Raw genomic sequence first — 19,030 nt, 5'->3', positions numbered from 1 at the left:
AATGCTGGTTTTGTGGTTTACACTATCCCCAGGCTGCTATACTTGGCTTAGAGCTTCCTGAATCTCTTCGTTATCAGTCTTCAAACCACTTCCAAAGAAACTACTCTATTAAAGGTAAGGTACTGCTCCGGTCTCCAGGACTGATTATGGCCCTATCATATTGGGCATGAAGTCCCGGATCCTCACTCTCACGTTTTAAAAGCATTTCATACTTGCCTGCCCTCCTCCCTCTCGCCTGCCTTGTGAATGGGAACGTCCTGGGTTCTAACGCCAGAAACACTCGATTCCACGCTGAGGAAGGAACCTATGCCTGGACCCTCCCCAGACTCTCCCGGCCTTGACATCTACACCAGGCAGACAACGGTGGCAGGCGGACCTGGGTTTGTGATCTTACACAAGTTACTCAACTTCTAAGAAATTTTCTCACCTAAAAAAAAGAAAAGGAATTATAAGAACATTCTAATGGATTCGGCCTGAGGACGAAGTAAGGGCACGTCAGTACAGCAATCGCTACAGCACCTGAACCCTGGTGATATTCCATGAAGGTTTGTCCCCCCTTTTCCTCCATGCAGTTTCATCTGGCTTGGGGATCCTCTTGATCCACGGCACTCCACCCAGCACCCTCACTCTGGCTGCAAAGCCCACACAGGACACTCTCAATTCCTAGGTTTCTATTATTCTCACCTCCTAAGTGCATCAAAAAAATAAGTGTAGAGACTTCATTTGAGGGAGTTGACAACTGCTCCAGTCAAAATTAAACTATATTTTCAGTATAGTGATGAATCATCTTCTCGTGTATACTCTTAAATATTTATTTTCGAGAGCGAGCGGGGAAGGGGCAGTCTGCACTATGAGCACAGAGCCCTATGGAGGGATCGGTCCCATGAACCATGAAATCATGACTTGAGCCGAGGTAGGGGGCTTAACCGGCTGAGCCACCCAGGTGCTAACGTATGCTTTTAAACGCTCACTGGACTGAGTATGTTTGCATGACATTTTCACTTGTATATTTCTTTGTTTTAAAAAATAGGTTTTGAATATATGTGTATACATGTTAATGTATATCATATATACCCATCAATAAATGTGACTATGTGTACTTAATTGCAGAAATGCTTAATAATTATTGATGCTGTGCCAGCCACTAGGCAGAAATAGCTTATTTAATTCTCAAGATAACCTGAGAGAAGTACAATTATGACTCCTATTTTACAGATGAAGAAACTGAGACTTAAGGACGTTAGGTAACTTAACCAAGGTCACACAGCTAATAAGTAAATATTAGCTCACTCAAAATTGCTAAACAACTAACTGCATTTATGAAGCTTTTGTTTCATTTTCACTGGAAGCATAGAAGCTGTGCTTTCAGTGCTTTTAACTCCGAATGAAGCGCACTGCTGAGCTCCGCGTCGAAGATAAACAGGAGGACAGGTGTTACTTTAAGAGACCACTGGAGGTTGTAACCCGAAGCCTCCTCCAGCGCCGGCCAGAGTGGTCTGGGAGGCTGCACCCAGCCGGTGCGCGTCGGTAAACTCCCGCGGGTCTGGCGCGTCTCTTTCTTCCAAAGTTGGAGCTCTCCTTGGTGGGAGGGGGTGGGGACGCGGGTAGGCCAGTGACGTCACTCGGGAGCGGGGATAAAGCTCCCCGGCCGCAATCGGGGCGAGGGCACTTTCTGGGGAGCGGAGTGGCTGTCCTGCTCGGGGACACTTGCCGCGGGCAGGGCCACCCCTCGCTGCGCCCCGGTCCCTGGGAGCCAAGGCCACCACGCCAAGAGCACCATGCCCCAGAACGTGGTTCTTCCGGGCCCCGCGCCCTGGGGCTTCAGACTCTCGGGGGGCATAGACTTCAACCAGCCTTTGGTCATCACCAGGGTAGGTGTTTTCGGTTCTTTCGCTGCGAGTCGGGGGCTGGCGTGCGGAGGGTTGCCCAGGAGCGGAGAGTGGCCAGCAAGCCCCGGGTGCGCTGGGTGTGGGTCCTCCGCTTCGGGCTCACAGTTCGAGGGGCGGTAGCAACTTGGCAAAGCAGCTGGGAGGATGCAGGGCAACTCACGAGAATTTACAAAGTCCGCTCCAATGGTCTCTGCATCCTCTCGGTCCCCAGCAACTTTCCAGGAGAGGTGAACTGACAGCGTGATTCCCCTGGGCTCCGAGAAGGCTAGGCTGCGAGGGGTGGGGGCGTGGGGGCTTCTGCTCTCGAACCCCCGTTTCCTTTCAGTAACAAAAGAAATGAGGTCCCAGGAAGGAGGGAGGGATGACTGACATTGGCGGTGGTTCCTCAGAGCCAAACGCGCACGTGAGCGCTTTTCTCCTACGGATGAAAACTTCGACACAGCGCTGATCGCAGGGCACAACCTGGGTCGGCCAAGTTGGAACCGCTCATATCAGCCCAGACGGGGAAAATATTATGCACGTGTTTTCCTAGGTTTCCAGGCATTTTGAATAAATATTTTCCAAAGCTGGGAATTTGGCTTAGGAATCATCACCTTATAACTCAAACTACAAAGAAAACCCGTCAGATAGTTTAGTTTACCTGATGGAAAGTCACATTCAGCCTAGTAACTCTGAAAATAGTACTTTATTATCAGAGTCCAGCTTTCCTTACTTAATATTCCCTGGAGTATTGTCTAATTTGAAAAAAAAAAAAAAAGAAAGAAAGAAAGAAAAAGGAAATTTCGGGATTTCTGTCCTGTCAGTAAATAAGTGATTTGTCTAGTTGATTTTTTTTTCTAACACAAGTGTCTGTCTTAATAGAAAATTATTACTTCAATTATCAATATAAGGTATATTAAACATAATCAAAAAGCATAAACTTTCAGAATATTATACTTTTCTTATGTTTTCTTCTTTACTGCTTATAGTGTATTTTATAAACGTATACTTTATAAGCTGACTTACTCCTATAGAGTTTTAATCAAGGTAATACCTTTTAAATTCTGCTTTACTTATATATCTATGAGTTTGGGGAACCAATGTCTTTTTAAAATATCTCACAACATGTACCATACATATATACATACGCATACCATGGAACATTTCAAGCTTTGTTTTACATTTTTTGAAAACATATAAACACATCTGACATGTGTTTTTGTATGAGACATGAAAACTTAACATACCTCCAAAAAAGTTCCTAAGTAAATTAAGCAGAAAATGGTTCAGTGATCTGGGCCAAGCAATGAATGCCTTTTATGGATTTACCAACCAAAACGGTTTCCATTATCTCTACTAAGAAATATTTTTAAAGTTTCTGAAGCAGTTTTCATTTGCTTAGATGAAAGGAAATAAGCTCTTGAATCTTAACAAAGGATAACTCATAGTAAACACTAAAGAAATAATTTCGTCACCAAAATCTCTTAAGTGATTTATAAAAGAAATATCTTGCTATTACTACGTAACACATCAATATGATTAATCTTATGTTTGAAATTTTGCATTGTTGACATTATAAATAACGTTTATTTTAAAGCAGTACTTATATTTTGCCACTGGAGCTATTGGCAAATGTAGTTGACACGACAATTATTATTTGGGAGGCCAATTCATACTTGAATTTTTGATTCATTACTAATTTGTATCACTCATTTTGACATGGTTCAATAACAATGCGTGACCATAAATGATTATTTCATTGGACTCTGCCTTTTCTCTTCAATTAATTTAATTCAAGAATAGCAGGTAAAATTCAGCTATTTTGTATTCCAAGTGCTCCCCAAACCATGCGCATGACAGATTCATATTGAGTAAATGAAAATATATTCACTTGAACTTTTTTGCCATCGTGAACACCTAACTGAGAATATTTCCATTAAAATTATAAGAACAGTAAAAATCACTTGTAACAACACTAAAAGATATTACACAAAACGAATGATCAGTGTTGTAATTAAACAGTAAAATTCGGGGTGCCTGGGTGGCTCAGTCGGTTGAGCATCCGACTTCGGCTCAGGTCATGAACTCACATCCCCTCACCAGGCTCTGTGCTGACAGCTCAGAGCCTGGAGCCCGGTTTGGATCCTGTGTCTCCTTCTCTCTCTGTTGCTCCCCTCCCCCTCAAAAATAAATAAAGATCTCAAAAAAAAAAAAAAAAAAAAAACCACAGTAAAATTCTATTGCTTGTATCATTTTTGTATTGTACGGACCGGTATTGGTATGATTGTATGTGTGTTAGTGCACTCCTTTGCTTCCTGGGCATGCTCCTTAGCCCTTTATATGCACTAACTCACTTAAATCTCATAATAATCCTGTAAGAGAAGTAGTAGTGATACCTTTTTGCACATGAGAGAATGCAGCTTCAAGAATTTCATTAACCTGCTGACGATCACAAGTGGACGGAACTTGACACTCGCCCTGCCTGCCTCCAAAGCCTGCATTCTGAAGTCCACACATTTAAGAAGAATCTTGCTTGTTGTGCAGATCTTTGCCACCAGGTGTTTTGCGCCATCCGCTTCACCGCCCGGTCCTACTGGTTCCCAATCTTTAACATCTACCATGTCCCTCTTTTTCCACCACTGTCCCTCTTCAAGCTTCCGTGACCTCACACCGAGCTCTTTGTCTGCCCTCCCAGACTCACTCTGTATCTTCCTACCAGCTGCCTTGGGGAGGGCTTCTCTCTTCCCCCTTCTTAAAAATCCTTCAATGGCGACACCAGTTTAGAGAGAATAAAATGTGTGGTCTTTGCTCACATTCCCGGCCTCCGCCCTCTTCCCAACTCAAGTTTCCAACTTCGTTTCCTCCCTCTCTCTTCCTTCTCTCTCCCTTTCCTCCTCGCCCTGCATAGGTTGACCGGCATTTGTGTCACTGCCCTGGACGACTGAGATTTCTCTACCACATCTACACCCATCATTTTTCTCCAGATTTCTCCTCCTCACTCTACCCCACTGTCCTCTGTGCCTATGGAAACCCAATCAAATACCACTCCCATAGTATTCTTGTAATAACAAGCATTTCATCCATTTGCTTACCATAGCTTTTGCCCTACAACCTCTCCTTTATACCATGCTTTGTGCCACAGATGTTTCAGTACATCGGTATCCCACAAGTTGCATGCTCCCCGAAGGCAGGAACTTCTAAAATTTAGGGGCCACTCAGTGCTGAGCACGGAATATAGACATGACATGAATGATTGTTTAAATTGTTCGCTTTTGATGTAACTATTATTATCACAATAGGTGCAGATTGTATGCTCAAAATATTCTACAATAAAGATAAGTGAGAATTGTTTTATTGTTAATTGTTCTGTCTGTGTGAGCTAAGTTCCTGAGTATGCAAAGAATTGAGAAACCAATGCCTAGACTTAATACCACCAAAATTCCTATAAATGAGACACGTGCCTCAAGTCAAATCGGCTTTTGTCTTGCAGCAAGCTATGGCCTTCCCTCCTTGCTCCACACTCTGCAAATGCAAATGCTCCTAGACGGTGGGCCTCTACTCCACTAGAGTTGGGGCAGGGGGTTGCCAGTGTGACTCTCTCTAGCAATTGATATTACAATTCACAGAATTAGGTAGGGCAAAGGGTCCCCACTCCAGAAACCATTGGCAATCCACTTAATCAGCTGGGTTGATTTGTATCATAAAAGACATCAGAAGTAAGGTAAACCAAACTCCAGGCACCCTTGACAAAAAATTAGCAGTGGGTTGTGATACGCACAATCTGTAGGAAAATAGTTTCTAGGCAATAGGTGTGCTATGCCAGGTGCAATATGAATTTCCGTTGTGTATGTGGAAGGGTTGTTACTGCAAACACCATACATTACTGGCCTCTGCATTTCGCAGAATAAATCTGAGGCTCACATCTCTAAGTGAGCAGCTTTTCTTTTTCTGGCAAGAAGATTCTAAGGAGTCTCTTTCTTTTTTTAAATGTTTGGACCACCCAGAAGGTGGATCTGCTATCACGGCCAAGTTACAGATGGTTTGTTTGCACAAATGGTCCAGTTTGGAATAAAGTACAAGTTTCTTTTGTGTATGAGATGTAAAATTATTGTATACATCTGATACTGGTATGTACTTTCCCACTCAATGCCTCTCCCTCCCCCTCCTCCTCCCTCCTTCCTATTCAGAGCACAGTCCGGCCAAGATCACGGCTAACTGAGAACACTATATGGACTTGGGTACCAATATAGAAAATGTTACTGTATTCTTAAGTTTTGCAGGCTTGAACATAGAAAAGTATGTTACTCCAATATAAACTATATTTGAAATTTGAGTTTTTAGAAAGAAATGCTTACAGTTGAATGCAATCCTTTACCAGGATTCAAGTGCAGTAGGAAGGTCAATGGGACAACCTGTTGAATTTTATTCGACCAAAGACATGTCTGCATGGCAGTGCTGGTTCATATGTTCATAACATTCATTATTAATTATCTATTAATTGCAGAAATATCTGTTAATTGCACAAATATCCCACAAATATCTATTGATTGCAGAATGTACTGTATGTGGAAGGCACTGTGGGGGATACAGTTATAATGTAATGGGTTTCTACACCCCTGAGACGCTCGAATAGGAGAAGGGACATAATACATACATAACACAGCCTGTCCAGGATTCTATGACACAGCCTGTCCAGGATTCCGTGCGAAAAGTATGGCCAAGGGTAGGAGGAGTCAGGGCAAAGACTGCCTGCAGGAGGGGCCTTGTAGGATGGTGAAAGAACTTGAGCTGCAGAGTTAGACCTACAAGGAATTACAGATTTTCACAGGATGTGTGACCCTAAGCAAGCTTCTTCTACTCTGAGAGCATCAGTTTTCTCATCTTAAAAGAGTGTCTTGAGAATTCAGTGAGATAATAGTTCTCAGTATTACAATACCAATAATAGTTCTCAACCCCAGCTGCACAGTAGATTCACCCAGATAACTTGTGAAAATACTCATGCCCAGGCGCTATGTATAGAGCTTCTGATATGATTGGTCTGAGGTATGGCCCTAGAAATGTAGATTACAGCCAGGCACCAGAGGGCTTTAGATGCCAGGTAGATCATTGGAGTTTATTTGCAGGCAACAGAGAACAACTGAACAACGGGCTCTCTCACTATTTTGACTCATACCCCACAGCACAGCCCTTTAGTATATACTTGCCTTGTTCATAACTATTTTAATCATTTTTATCCTTAACATAAATGTGTCACCACGGCCATATCTTGTGCTTCCCTCCTGTCTCCTGCAGTAAGTAGAATATTATAGATGCTTTACCTGTGATTTAAATTAGTTTTTTTTCCAAATGGACCCAAACAATACATTGATATGAATAATGGAAATCACCCGAGGCATTTGTTGAAACACAAATTCCCTCGTTCCTCTCCTAGAGTGTATGATTTGTGATTCCAGGCATTTAGGGTATGATGGGAGTCTTTATGACAGGCAAGAACCCCAGGTTCTAACATGTTCTAACTCAAAGAAAAGACTTCTGGTCTTAGGAGTTTAAAAATAGATAGTACTGATGTTGACAAACTATAGCTAGAGAAAATTAAAAGTTTAATATTATTTTTATCCCTGCAAGTGACACTAGGGATGGAAACTTTTATTCTTCTAACAGTTCTGTGTCTGGGAGAATTTCCAAATGGAAAACAGCTATGAAATGTCTCCCAAAGGCTGAGATCTAATAATCCCCATTGTCTTCACCAAGCTTCTATTAACTGTTCCTATCACAAAATGATGACAATCACTATAGTGACATGATCACAGAATTGAAGTGAGTACAACAAATATTTTAGTGATGAGACTGAAGATCTCAAAGTATGAGAATTTATTACCGCAGCAATTTTATTCATTTAGACGAAACTTGGATATCCCTTAGAGCAACAATGTTAAACAGAACTGATAGCTAGATTAAGTAAATAGAGAAAGAAAATGAATGAATGACTATCCTCAAGTAAAATATTAAAAACAACCTAGTTTATTCCTGGAGCAGTTAGAGGTTTAAGTCAAGTCCTATGCATTCTTCTCCTCTAAACAGTGGAAATGTGCAGATGTACCAATGATGGGTTGACATTAATAGCTATAATCTTTGGTTCTGTAGGGAGTAGGTCTTTTTGTTCCATGAGCTTATTTAAATATCCACTTCATTCATTTTTAATTATCCATTAATTCTAAACACTGGAATATACGCTGCAATGTATTAGAAATATACATGCTACTATAGATATTCTCAAGAACTTCCAGTCTGGTTGCCAAGACAATACACAAGTAAATAAACAAACATTAAAATACAAATTGTCTTCAGGAAGGAAGTGAATAAAATGTAATGGTGGAGAATGATGGGGGAGGGTCTGGAGAAGCTACTTCAGATGTTTGGGGAAGTCTCTTTGAGAATGTGATATTTAAGTCTAGACCTAAAGGATGAGGAGAAGCAACTGGGTGAAGAGTGGGGGAAACACTTTGGGCAAAAAGAACAGTGCATGTGAAGCCCTGAAGAGGGTTGCCCTATTTGAGGAACTAAAAGGAAACTGCAATAGCTACAGCACAGTGGGTGATGGGAGCAGGAATGGTGTAAGATGATGTTAGAGAAGTAGGTAGGATAAAACCAGGTAAGGACTATTAGGTGGTTGTAAATAATTGGGATTTACCCAGAAAGGGAGTAGGTATAGCAGTCAAACACTGAATACTCAATATGGTAATAATTTCTAATTTGCTATCTTTTAAACATTTAATAACCATACATTTCCCATTAAGTATTCCTTTCATCCCCCCAGCCCACCCTCCCAAAAAAGAAATCCATGTGGGTTTCTTGTAGATAGCATAAAACTGGATTTTTTTTTTTTTTACCTAGTTTGACAATCTCTGTTAAAACATCAGAATATGGTTAGACCATTTACATTTAATGTAATTACTGATAAGGTTCAATTAAAATTTAGCATCTTGTTAGTTGTTTTTATTTGTTCAATCTGTTTTTCATTCATGGAGAAGAGATTGTTTATGGATGCAAACTTCCCTGTGTCTGCCATCCCCAAGGGTTCTCGAATCTCAATGCTAACTTTAGTAATTTGTTCATAATTTTGACTGAATTCTTCTTTATGGCTAAAATGGTGGTCCCATGTTCCTCTATGCTCTGATACAGTGATACAAGTTGCTTACTTTCTGTGGAGGCACCTGTCTTTCCTTGGATCCCAGGCCAGTTGGTTGCCCTGCAGCTTTAGCTCTCTGAATAGTTCATTAAAGGTTATAATTTTGTATATTATATGGCTTCTTCTTATCAATGCAGGAGTCATTCTCTTTCTAGCTTTCTACAGCCTATATCCCCCTTCATATGAATTTCAAAGATCATTACTTATAGGGATGCTACAGTAGTTTCAATTCAAATACAAAAGCTCCCTAATTTGGGGGAGTTGTATTCCCAAATAGAGAGTTATGGGTGAAATAATACCTAAAGAATGAACTGTTTTGTTTAAAGCAAAGAAAATATGATTCAAGCAGGGATTTAAGGAAGATGTTTTAAAAGAGAATAAGAGAGGTCATTATAGATGACATGTCATTAGTAAAAAACAAAAATATTTAGCATGGTGGAAAAATAGAGCTAACACAATTGACCAATTAAGAGTTATTTTAAGTTAGATTTAAAATTCCCTGCCCAACTTGTACCCCAATGTTTATAGCAGCACTCTCAACAACAGCCAAATTGTGGAAAGAGCCTAAATGTCCATCAACTGATGAATGGATAAAGAAATTGTGGTTTATATACACAATGGAGTACTACGTGGCAATGAGAAAGAATGAAATATGGCCCTTTGTAACAACGTGGATGGAACTGGAGAGTGTGATGCTAAGTGAAATAAGTCATACAGAGAAAGACAGATACCATATGGTTTCACTCTTATGTGGATCCCGAGAAACTTAACAGAAACCCATGCGGGAGGGGAAGGAAAAAAAAAAAAAAAGATAGAGTGGGAGAGAGCCAAAGCATAAGAGACTCTTAAAAACTGAGAACTGAGGGTTGATGGGGGGTGGGAGGGAGGGGAGGGTGGGTGATGGGTATTGAGGAGGGCCCCTTTTGGGATGAGCACTGGGTGTTGTATGGAAACCAATTTGACAGTAAATTTCATATATTAAAAAATAAAAAAAATTAAAAAAATAAAATTCCCTGCCCAGTGAAACATTTAAAATGTTACCAAGCTGAAGATATAAATGTCAGTCACAAAACTCAAGATAGTGCAGAATGTTGGTTTTTAAATGATGCCATGATTTCTTCCAGATTACTCCGGGAAGCAAGGCGGCAGCTGCCCACCTGTGTCCAGGAGATGTCATCCTGGCTATTGATGGCTTTGGTACAGAGTCCATGACTCACGCGGATGCACAGGACAGGATTAAAGCAGCAGGCCACCAGCTGTGCCTCAAAATTGACAGGTGCTCTTTAATTAATGGTGTTAAAATGTGATCTGTTTTGCAGGAGAACCTGAACTAGAACTAGAAATGATTTCATCCTCCCAGTGCAAAGGAGTGTCACAGGGCCTAGAATTTTGACTGGCTTTTTTTAAACATATCAGCCACTTTGGTCTGTTCTTCACTGATGTCAGTCTAGTAGTTGCTAACAAACTATTTCTGAAAAGAATTCTTTGGAATGTCACAATAATGAAAGAGGCTAAAAGAATTCTTTTTCCTGTTAATAGCACCATTAAAGGTACTGGCCACAGAAACAATGTACAGGACAGCTACTTGTACTGTTGTTCTAAATGCAGTAGAGAATGGGATGGAATTTAAAGATTCTCCAAAAGAATCTCTTGACTTACCAAAATGTGATCATGTTGAAAACCAGTTGCTAATACCCTGTATGCCATTGGCTGTTTTGTACAGAATTCAGCCCAGAAGAATCTGACCAGGTATAAGAGTGCCTGTGGAGTGAGAGTGTTAGAGAATGAGACATTTCTAACAACAACAACAAAAAAAAAAAAAATTAGGAAATTGAACCTGATCTCTTGCCATAGCCCATTGTGAAAATAATGTTTTCACATTAAATAGTGGTTGTTAGTGTGTGTTTATCCTGCTGTTATTGTATTCCCAACTTTCCCTGCTGTGGTTCAGAAGGCACAATCAATCAGCCAATTGCCATTTCAGGGGTGAGATTGACTCTTTTCCTATTTACCCACGACCTGTGTTCCTGCCAAGCACACAGTCCCTTAGGAGCACATGGTCCCAAACAGATACATGAGAAGGACATGAGATTGGACAAAGCTCATTTCCTTGATGCCAACAGTAAATCCCCCTGGCAAACCACTCCGTGTCTCCTGCAGTGGCCTGGGTAGGAAGGAGGGAAGGAGGGAAACCTAGAGCATTTGCCCTGTGGTCATCGGCCTCCAGGATCTTCCTCTCCTGTACTGTTGCCTGCAGGTACTGGCAACCTACTTTCTCCAGAAACTGTACAATGTCTTTTCCTTCGTTCAGGCTCTTATAACAAAAATACCATAGACTGGTTGGCTTAAACAACAAAAATTTATTTCTCACAGTTCTAGAGGCTAGAAGTCTGAGACCAGGGTGCCAGCACGGTCAGGTTCCTGATTATATCCTCACATGGCCTTTCTTGGTGCATGCACACAGAGACAAGAGACCTCAGATCTCTTCCTCTTTATGTAAGGACATTGATCCTATCATGACAGCTCTACCCTCATGACCTACTCTAATCCTAATTACCTCCCAGAGACCTCACCTACAAATACCATCACACTGGGGCCTGAGGCTTCAACATGGGGACTCGTGGGGGGACCCAAACTTCAGTCTATAGTAGTCCTCCATGCAATTTTTATCCACTCAAGTTTCCCCAAAAGTATGCAAAAAACTAATTAGATGGGAGAATACAGAATAATGACCAGGGAACATTGCTTTTCCTTAAACTATCAAGGTTTGATAGTATCTCGATAAATATTATGGGAGATGAAAGTATACTATAACTGAAAGTACCATTAGAATTTGGAGCTTACAAAATTTCTTTTATTTACAGGGCAGAAACTCGCTTATGGTCTCCACAGGTATCTGAAGATGGGAAGGCTCATCCTTTCAAAATCAACTTGGAATCAGAACCACAGGTATGAATTTTAGAGTAAATGATATTCACATTCTATTTCCTTTTAAATGATGTGGACGCCTTCCAAGAGGAAGAAGTGGCAAATACAAAAAACTTAGAATGAGCCACCTGATGGAGCCATTGTCTGTCTTTACCCTGTGAGATTAATTTGTATTATCCATGTGCTTTTTCCATCAGGAAAAAAAAGAAGTATGCCCAGACAAGCACCTTGTTAAAAGATAGATATGTTCTCTGGAAAAATTTGGCTGTATCTATGTACAGTCCACTTATTTTTTCATTCTTTTTGATGGACTTCTGCCATATGACCATGACATAATCCAAGAAGTTTAAAATGTTAAAACAAAGCTAAACAAAATTAGGGTCTAGCATTTGAAACAGGTGTCTCTAATTTAATAATTATTGTGAACTTCAATTCTTCCAGGTCTTCACCCAGATTTTATTTTACATTCTTCTTTAATTCTCAGTTCTGGAGTTCTATAATTAAGTTTACTCGACAAAAAAGGGTTTGCATTATGTAATCATGGTGATATTCTGCCCATGCAGGAGAATTACAAAAGACAGAGGATTTTCCCTTGAGGCAATTCTAATGAGCTAAATTAATCTAATAATCTGATGCCTATCTGACCATGTCTATTTTCAAAAGCTCCAAAAACACTGAAATTAAACTAACCCTCAATCGTGCTGTATGCAAAATGTAATTAAGGAAAGGATTTTAGAACCTCTCCTTAGCCAGAGGTTTCCCAAGTTTAGAGAGACAGCTACATAAACTGGGTATCCCTTTTTAAAAAAAAATTTTTAATGTTTATTCATTTTTGAGAGACAGAGAGAGACAGAGCGTGAGCAGGGGAGGGGCAGAGAGAGAGGGAGACAGACACAGAATCCGAAGCAGGCTCCAGGATCCGAGCTATCAGCACAGAGCCCGACGTTGGGCTCGAACCCACGGATCGTGAGATCATGACCTGAGCGAAGTAGGACACCCAACCGACTGAGCCATCCGGGCACCCCTGGGTATCCCTTTTTAAACAAGCATTCCTACTAAACTGATTAAATATTCCCAAACTGTAGTTTTCCTATATAACTGCTGCAAATGCATTGAAAACATATTTGTAATTTATGCTTTAGCAACATCTGCCTTTTCAGGATCAACTCCTGCATTTGTCCCTTCCAGTTTTCCACTTTCTTCATAAGCCTCCATTTTCTCTTCAGTAAAAACACGTTCAGAGTAACGTGTACCTGTGTCTCATCGGGCTTCTCAAAGACCTAAATAAAACACTATAGAAAAAGAACTTGGCACATCGAATTGTTTATAGAGATTTCAATTTAGTGGGAGCTCTTGGTGGGACTGGTATGGTACCCGCCTCCCACCAGGCTGTGATCAGAAGGCCTCTGGCCTCTCCTGACAGTGAGGCGGGAGCTGCCCACGCGATAGGACCTCCTGGACACCAGGACTGCCTTCCACATCACCATTACAAGGGTCATTACAAACTGCTTTGGATCAAAACTTTATTTTCAGTTCAAATACAATCCCCCCAGAAGAAGAAACATCCTGAGTAGTTTAACCTTTAGAGAGCATGAGTTTATTAGATCCTCGCCCTAGACCTTTGACTGGAAGAAAGGAAGAGCCTGAGCCTAAAAATCATTAAGAGCAAAGGAGGAGAAAACAGGCCCCAAAGGCAGGGAGCGGGAGCGTGATCTGGGCTATCCATGAAGGTGAGGACTGCTGTGTCTGTTCTCTTTACTCTGAGCCTCCCGGGCAGAGCACACAGCAAGCGCTCAATAAATACCTGACAAATGAACGAAAGGAAATGGATAAACTGCCTCTTCTACCATCGCCCAGGACCAAACCTGGGAACCAATTCTCAGAATGGTGCTTGGCTGCCCCCAGCCCCGGCAGCTGCAGGGTAAAAGTGGTCATGCAAGTTGAATGCGATTTAGGTCAGGCGAGAGCTCAGCTCTTCAGAGAAGGGATCTGAATGCTGGTGGTGGCTTAGCCCCTGGCCTCCGAGGTGGATTGGTGAAGAACAATACCTGTGATCAACATTACCTTAGATAGAAGACAAGACTGCAGGAGGAAAAAACAAAGTTCCCAGGCAGAGCCGTCACTTGTAGATAGTCCTTTGCAGGAATCCCTGAGCTTCGTCCCACCTCCAGTTCATCCCTTAGAGGCAACGCGTGAGAAAAAGAGATCATGTGGTGCTTTAAAAAACAACAGAAAGAAAGGAAAGTTTAAGGCTCACACATATGCATTTATTGACCACCCAATCTCTTATTGTCACCAGGACGAAATGGATAAAATTCTGAATTTCCTTTTCCGTATATAGTACACATCCAAAATTGTACTGCACCCTTCCGCAAATTAATTTTCCATTCCAGACTTCTCCTAATGTTCAAAATCTGATCTCACCAATATGAGCCGCTAAGATATGGGGTCAGGGGCACCTGTTGGCTCCCTCGGTGGAGCATCCGACTTCAGCTCAGGTCATAATCTCACGGTTTGTGAGTTGGAGCCCTACGTCGGGCTCTCTGCTTTCAGGGCAGAGCCTGCTTCAGATCCTCTCTCTCTCTCTCTCTCTCTCTCTCTCTCTCTGTGCCCCTTTTCCACTTGTACCCTCTCTTTCAAAAATACATAAACATTTTTAAAGATTAATAAAAAAAAAAAAAATAGATACGACCAAAGTACCAAATCCCCAGTGATCCCTCACCATGTTGCAGTACCTGCTCCGGCATGTGGGTGCCTCAGCAAGTATTTAGCAAGCACAGGCTGAGCTCAGACCAAAATGGGAGCCTGTGTTTTGCTAACATCTGTCCAGAAGTGGAGTTTAAGGGAAATTGTCTGAGTTTTCGTTCTAGAAGAAGCCCCTTTTATAAATCTACAAGTTTGAATTTATGACCATAATTATTACAAAAACTGGACTTTTAAAAATAACCCTAATTTTAAATACTCTGGCCTCTCCTCAATCATATATTAGTCCACGTGTCCTACATCTTGGGGTTAAGCAATATGGATATTTAGGATAGCACAAATGGGGGAAACATAGAGAATGAGATAGGTTTAAAAAAAAAAAAGAACGAAAGGTGAAGCTTGGGTTAAAGGCTCCAGAAGCCAGTCAGATGGAGCCTCTGAACATTCCTTTACTTTGAGTCATGGCTCATTCTTACTGGCACCCTCTCAGGGAGGCCGGTGTTCGAAGGTCTCAGAGATAACAACCATTTCAGTTCTTCCCTTAATGGGCCAGAGGCCTCCTACTCTGATGATCCTCAGGCCAGATTTCTGCATGATCGGTTCACGTAACTTGGCACTTCAGGACGGACATTCCCTACGAACATAGCTCAGCCTTAGCACAACCCCTGCGATCTGAAACGCCAAAGCATAAACTGAACAAAATGCAATGATTGAAAGAAAATGATAAGCAGTGAATTTAACTTGGAGCATGAGTGTGGAGGAAAGCTAAACGGAGGTTATGTTTGTCTTCTTATTTTATTTTTTTAATTAACACGACGCCACGCAAAACGATGTCTTGCAAAGAGAGGTCTTCCCCCCACGCACACACCCAAAATAGGAACTTTGCAAATAAGGCAACTTTATGGACAACAAAGATGTGTCTGTCTGAGAAATAAATGCTGTTGATATATCATGCTTCAAGACGCCGCTGTAGATGAGTAGAAAATGCCATCGAGCAAAACAGTATTTGAGCTCTTATTTCTCAAGCCAAGTGAAACTTTCATTGTAAATTCTGTGACCTTGGCTATTAGAATAAAATACTTTTCATTTTAAAAGTAATGTATATTCGGGGCGCCTGGGTGGCTCAGTCGGTTAAGCGTCCGACTTCAGCTCAGGTCATGATCTGACGGTCTGTGAGTTCGAGCCCTGCGTCGGGCTGGCTCTGTGCTGACAGCTCGGAGCCTGGAGCCTGCTTCAGATCTGTGTCTCCCTTTTTCTCTGCTCCTCCCCCACTCACGCTTTATCTCTATCAAAAAATGAATAAATATTTAAAAAATTAAAAGTAATATATATTCATTGAGGGGGAAAAATATTACATCCTACCACACAAGCCCTGCCACAATTAAGAAAATGTTAGTGTATTTATTTCCAGTCTTTTCCCTATGCATAGATTCAGGCTTTGGGGACTTTCCTTTTACAGTTATAGTAACAACTGACATGAAATTTTAATGCCTAGTTTTTTTTTTTCATTTGTTCATGCTATTATTAAAAAGTTAAATTTTGTTTTTTTGAATTTAGACTTGAATCTTAGACTTAAAAAGAACCTTAGAAGTTGTTTAGATCAACCCACAGCCATTGAATAAAAGCCTTCCATCCACACTGAACCTGGCCTGGGAGCAGATATGCATTTTCCTATACAAAGCATTATATTAGCATTATATATTAGCTGTAGGCTAACGGTATGTTGTTAGAGGTCTGTGTCCTTCAAAGCCGGCATTCTCAAATAAGACATTATGCTTATCTTTGTTTAATGTTAGTTGAACAACTCAAAATTATAATGTAGCTATCACAACACAGGAAAGATGCTTTTCAGAAACGAACATCATTCATTTCTAAATGAGAAGATAACTGTTTCTGTCTCCATAAAAGAATTACATCCTTGGCCCTAGAAGATCTGATAATAAAGACGTATAGGAACTCTACACACAATCAAGTGAGGTATGGGTTGGAGTTGTTTATATTTTCAAAAGATAGATTTGTCTATCAAAAGATAGATTTGTCTACAATTTTGTGATGACTGGAAGGCGGCCCATTCAAAACAAGCTTTCTTAATCCCCAAACTGTTCCCTACTATATACGGGAAACACTTGAAACAGATCACTGAAAAAAATTTGCAGGGGTGACTATTTTTCTTTTGAGGGGTGAGCATGAGGTCAGGTGGTGATTGTTCATAAATTCCAAACATGACAAAATACCATTAGTTCTTCAGCGTGCCTTGATCGAAGGTATGATCCCTTGTTTTCCTTATTTTCCCACCACTTTTTTTAGTAAGTATATACATACGTCTATGTATGTACCATGAAACATGTTGTTTCTTTTGGAGCTGGTAATAGCCTCAGTTCTTGGGCTGAATCTTTATATATGTACAACTTCTTCAAGTAGGAAGTTGAAAGGTGCAACTGTCTTGGAATGCTGTCACTGCTGAGGTCATCCTAAGGGCTTGGAGATTGTTGTCACCAGCTGCATTCTCCCCAATATCAGCAAGCCTCCATCTAGTTGCCTAGCTTTTACTCTGTTGGCTCTAGCACTTTATTAATTCAAACTATTATTCCTTAGTATAAGCTCCTAATATTTAAAAATAACATTTAAAATGCATTCATTAACTGCAGTGGTTACTTATTGAATTCCCAAGAGATGAGAATCATTTGGATGCTTTTGTCTGGGTAAAATAAACACAAGAGCTGGACTGTATTGACTGCTGTATAATTTTTTACTGGTATTACTGTTACGAATGATTTTCCAGAAAATGTAAAAAGAAATTAATGTGGAATACCAAACTTGTCATTGGCTTTGTCTTTTGATTCTGTTTGACCATCAACAACGATGGAAGACTTGGATATAATGTTGCCTCCCCGTGCCATACTTAAATTTGTTTACCTTTGATGTATACAACTTCATTGTGCTTTTTTGGAATGACTCTAGCAGCCCATAAACTAATGCTTTGCAAAGCCTAAATACAAATGTTTGAAGCCTATATTAGATTGAATTCTATATTCTTTTATATCCTCTTATGATTATGTGCAGAAAGTAAGGTTTTTTTTTATTTTAACAAATTACACATTTATGACCTTTGCAATATATAACCAAAACTGAAAGCAAAGAAAAAGGTTGGAGCTGATTAACTCAAATGCTGCTTTTCGGAAGCACTACTAGAAATTATTAGTGCACAAATATTTTCAGTGAAGATGCCTCATTTACAGGACAATCACCACCCATGTTTCTTAATCATTTTAAGACTAAGAAGAAATAAGGGCAGCGACTTTTTTCCCCATAAAACCATCATATCACATTAACTAATTTTTTAAATTCAATTCTATTTATCAAGATCTTTAAGGCCTATCATACTTTGTTAAAAAAAATTCCACAAAGCTTAAGTCCTTCAGTTCTGCCTGATTCACTCTTTTAATTAGCCTGAGAAATTAATAATTTACCAAAACTAAATGAGGCAATTAGCCTTCTTCTTTCATTTCAAAAAGAGTAACAAAGGCTTGAATCATCACCACTGGCATTACCTACAATTATTTCCAATTCACTTTTTTCCTGCCCTAATAAGGCTAATCAGAAATCATAAAAAACAACAACAACAACAACAACAAGCAGAATTCATCATTAAATCAGCCAAAACAATCAGATGGTGGCACTGTATAAATGTGTGACTACACACATTTTCCCTTATTCTGGGACTCAGCATTTTTCTAAAGCCACATTTGGTGATTTCAGTCATTCTGCTGCCTAACAGCAGCAACCCTACTGTCCCCCAACGAACTCCTAGGCAGTGAGCCACTATTCTGGAGGTAAAAATAATGAATCAGTAAGATGCCAGTCAATCCAATCACACTATAGGATCACAGCCTATTGTATTCAACTCAGACCTTCTCAAGTTTAAGAGGCTATTATAATACGCGGCCCAAGGTTGATGAGAGAAAAGTTGCTCTCTACCACATCCCCGATTTTCAGGCACCAGGAGATTTGGGGTAGCTGGAGTCACAGACTCAGTACGGCTAGTATTTGAAGCTGTACCCCATTTGCCTGTTACAACTATTAAAATTTTAAGTGAACTTTTCCAAGAAACCTAGATGGGGGAATAGGGACTTCGTGTGAAGAGTGGCTGCTCAGAATCAAAACACCGAAGCATCATGTGGCATGGGTCCCTAAAGGAAGCTGTCGGTATGTTCTCAAGCACAAGAATCTGTGTGCAAAACTCTGGTTCCTCCCCTAAGAAACGAAGACAGTCTCTTTTTCTAACAACAACCAAAAAAAGCGCCATCCCACGATTTACTCATTTGTAATGACAAGAAGAGAA

General features: G+C 40.6%; 1 protein-coding gene and 1 long non-coding RNA gene across 6 annotated transcripts in view; one reads left to right on the top strand and one right to left on the bottom strand.

Moving 5' to 3' along the window:
- The window catches only part of LOC109250997 (uncharacterized), a 190,681-nt gene extending 176,400 nt beyond the window's left edge, over positions 1 to 14,281 (bottom strand). For all 3 annotated transcript variants that reach the window (XR_002073299.2, XR_008421551.1, XR_008421550.1), the window contains exons 1-2: positions 14,050 to 14,281; positions 10,717 to 10,818 (exon numbers count right to left, since the gene is read on the bottom strand). This is a non-coding gene — a long non-coding RNA (uncharacterized LOC109250997). The remainder of the gene's footprint in view (positions 1 to 10,716; positions 10,819 to 14,049) is intronic.
- Positions 1,650 to 19,030, top strand: part of PDLIM3 (PDZ and LIM domain 3) — a 30,277-nt gene continuing 12,896 nt past the window's right edge. For 2 of the 3 annotated variants that reach the window (XM_019422263.2, XM_019422261.2), the window contains exons 1-3: positions 1,651 to 1,871; positions 10,182 to 10,333; positions 11,922 to 12,006. In XM_019422263.2, the coding sequence (XP_019277808.1) occupies positions 1,779 to 1,871; positions 10,182 to 10,333; positions 11,922 to 12,006 (330 nt within the window). In that variant the 5' untranslated portion in view covers positions 1,651 to 1,778. Of the gene's footprint in view, positions 1,872 to 10,181; positions 10,334 to 11,921; positions 12,007 to 19,030 lie in introns of all 3 variants that reach the window. The other variant, XM_019422262.2, reaches the window with a different exon arrangement.

Source organism: Panthera pardus, unplaced genomic scaffold, assembly GCF_024362965.1.
Source record: "Panthera pardus isolate Hobbes unplaced genomic scaffold, ASM2436296v1 HiC_scaffold_13, whole genome shotgun sequence".
Lineage (NCBI taxonomy): Eukaryota > Metazoa > Chordata > Mammalia > Carnivora > Felidae > Panthera > Panthera pardus.
The sequence above is the reverse complement of the archived record's forward strand: the minus strand, read 5'-3'. Positions and strand labels throughout refer to the sequence as shown.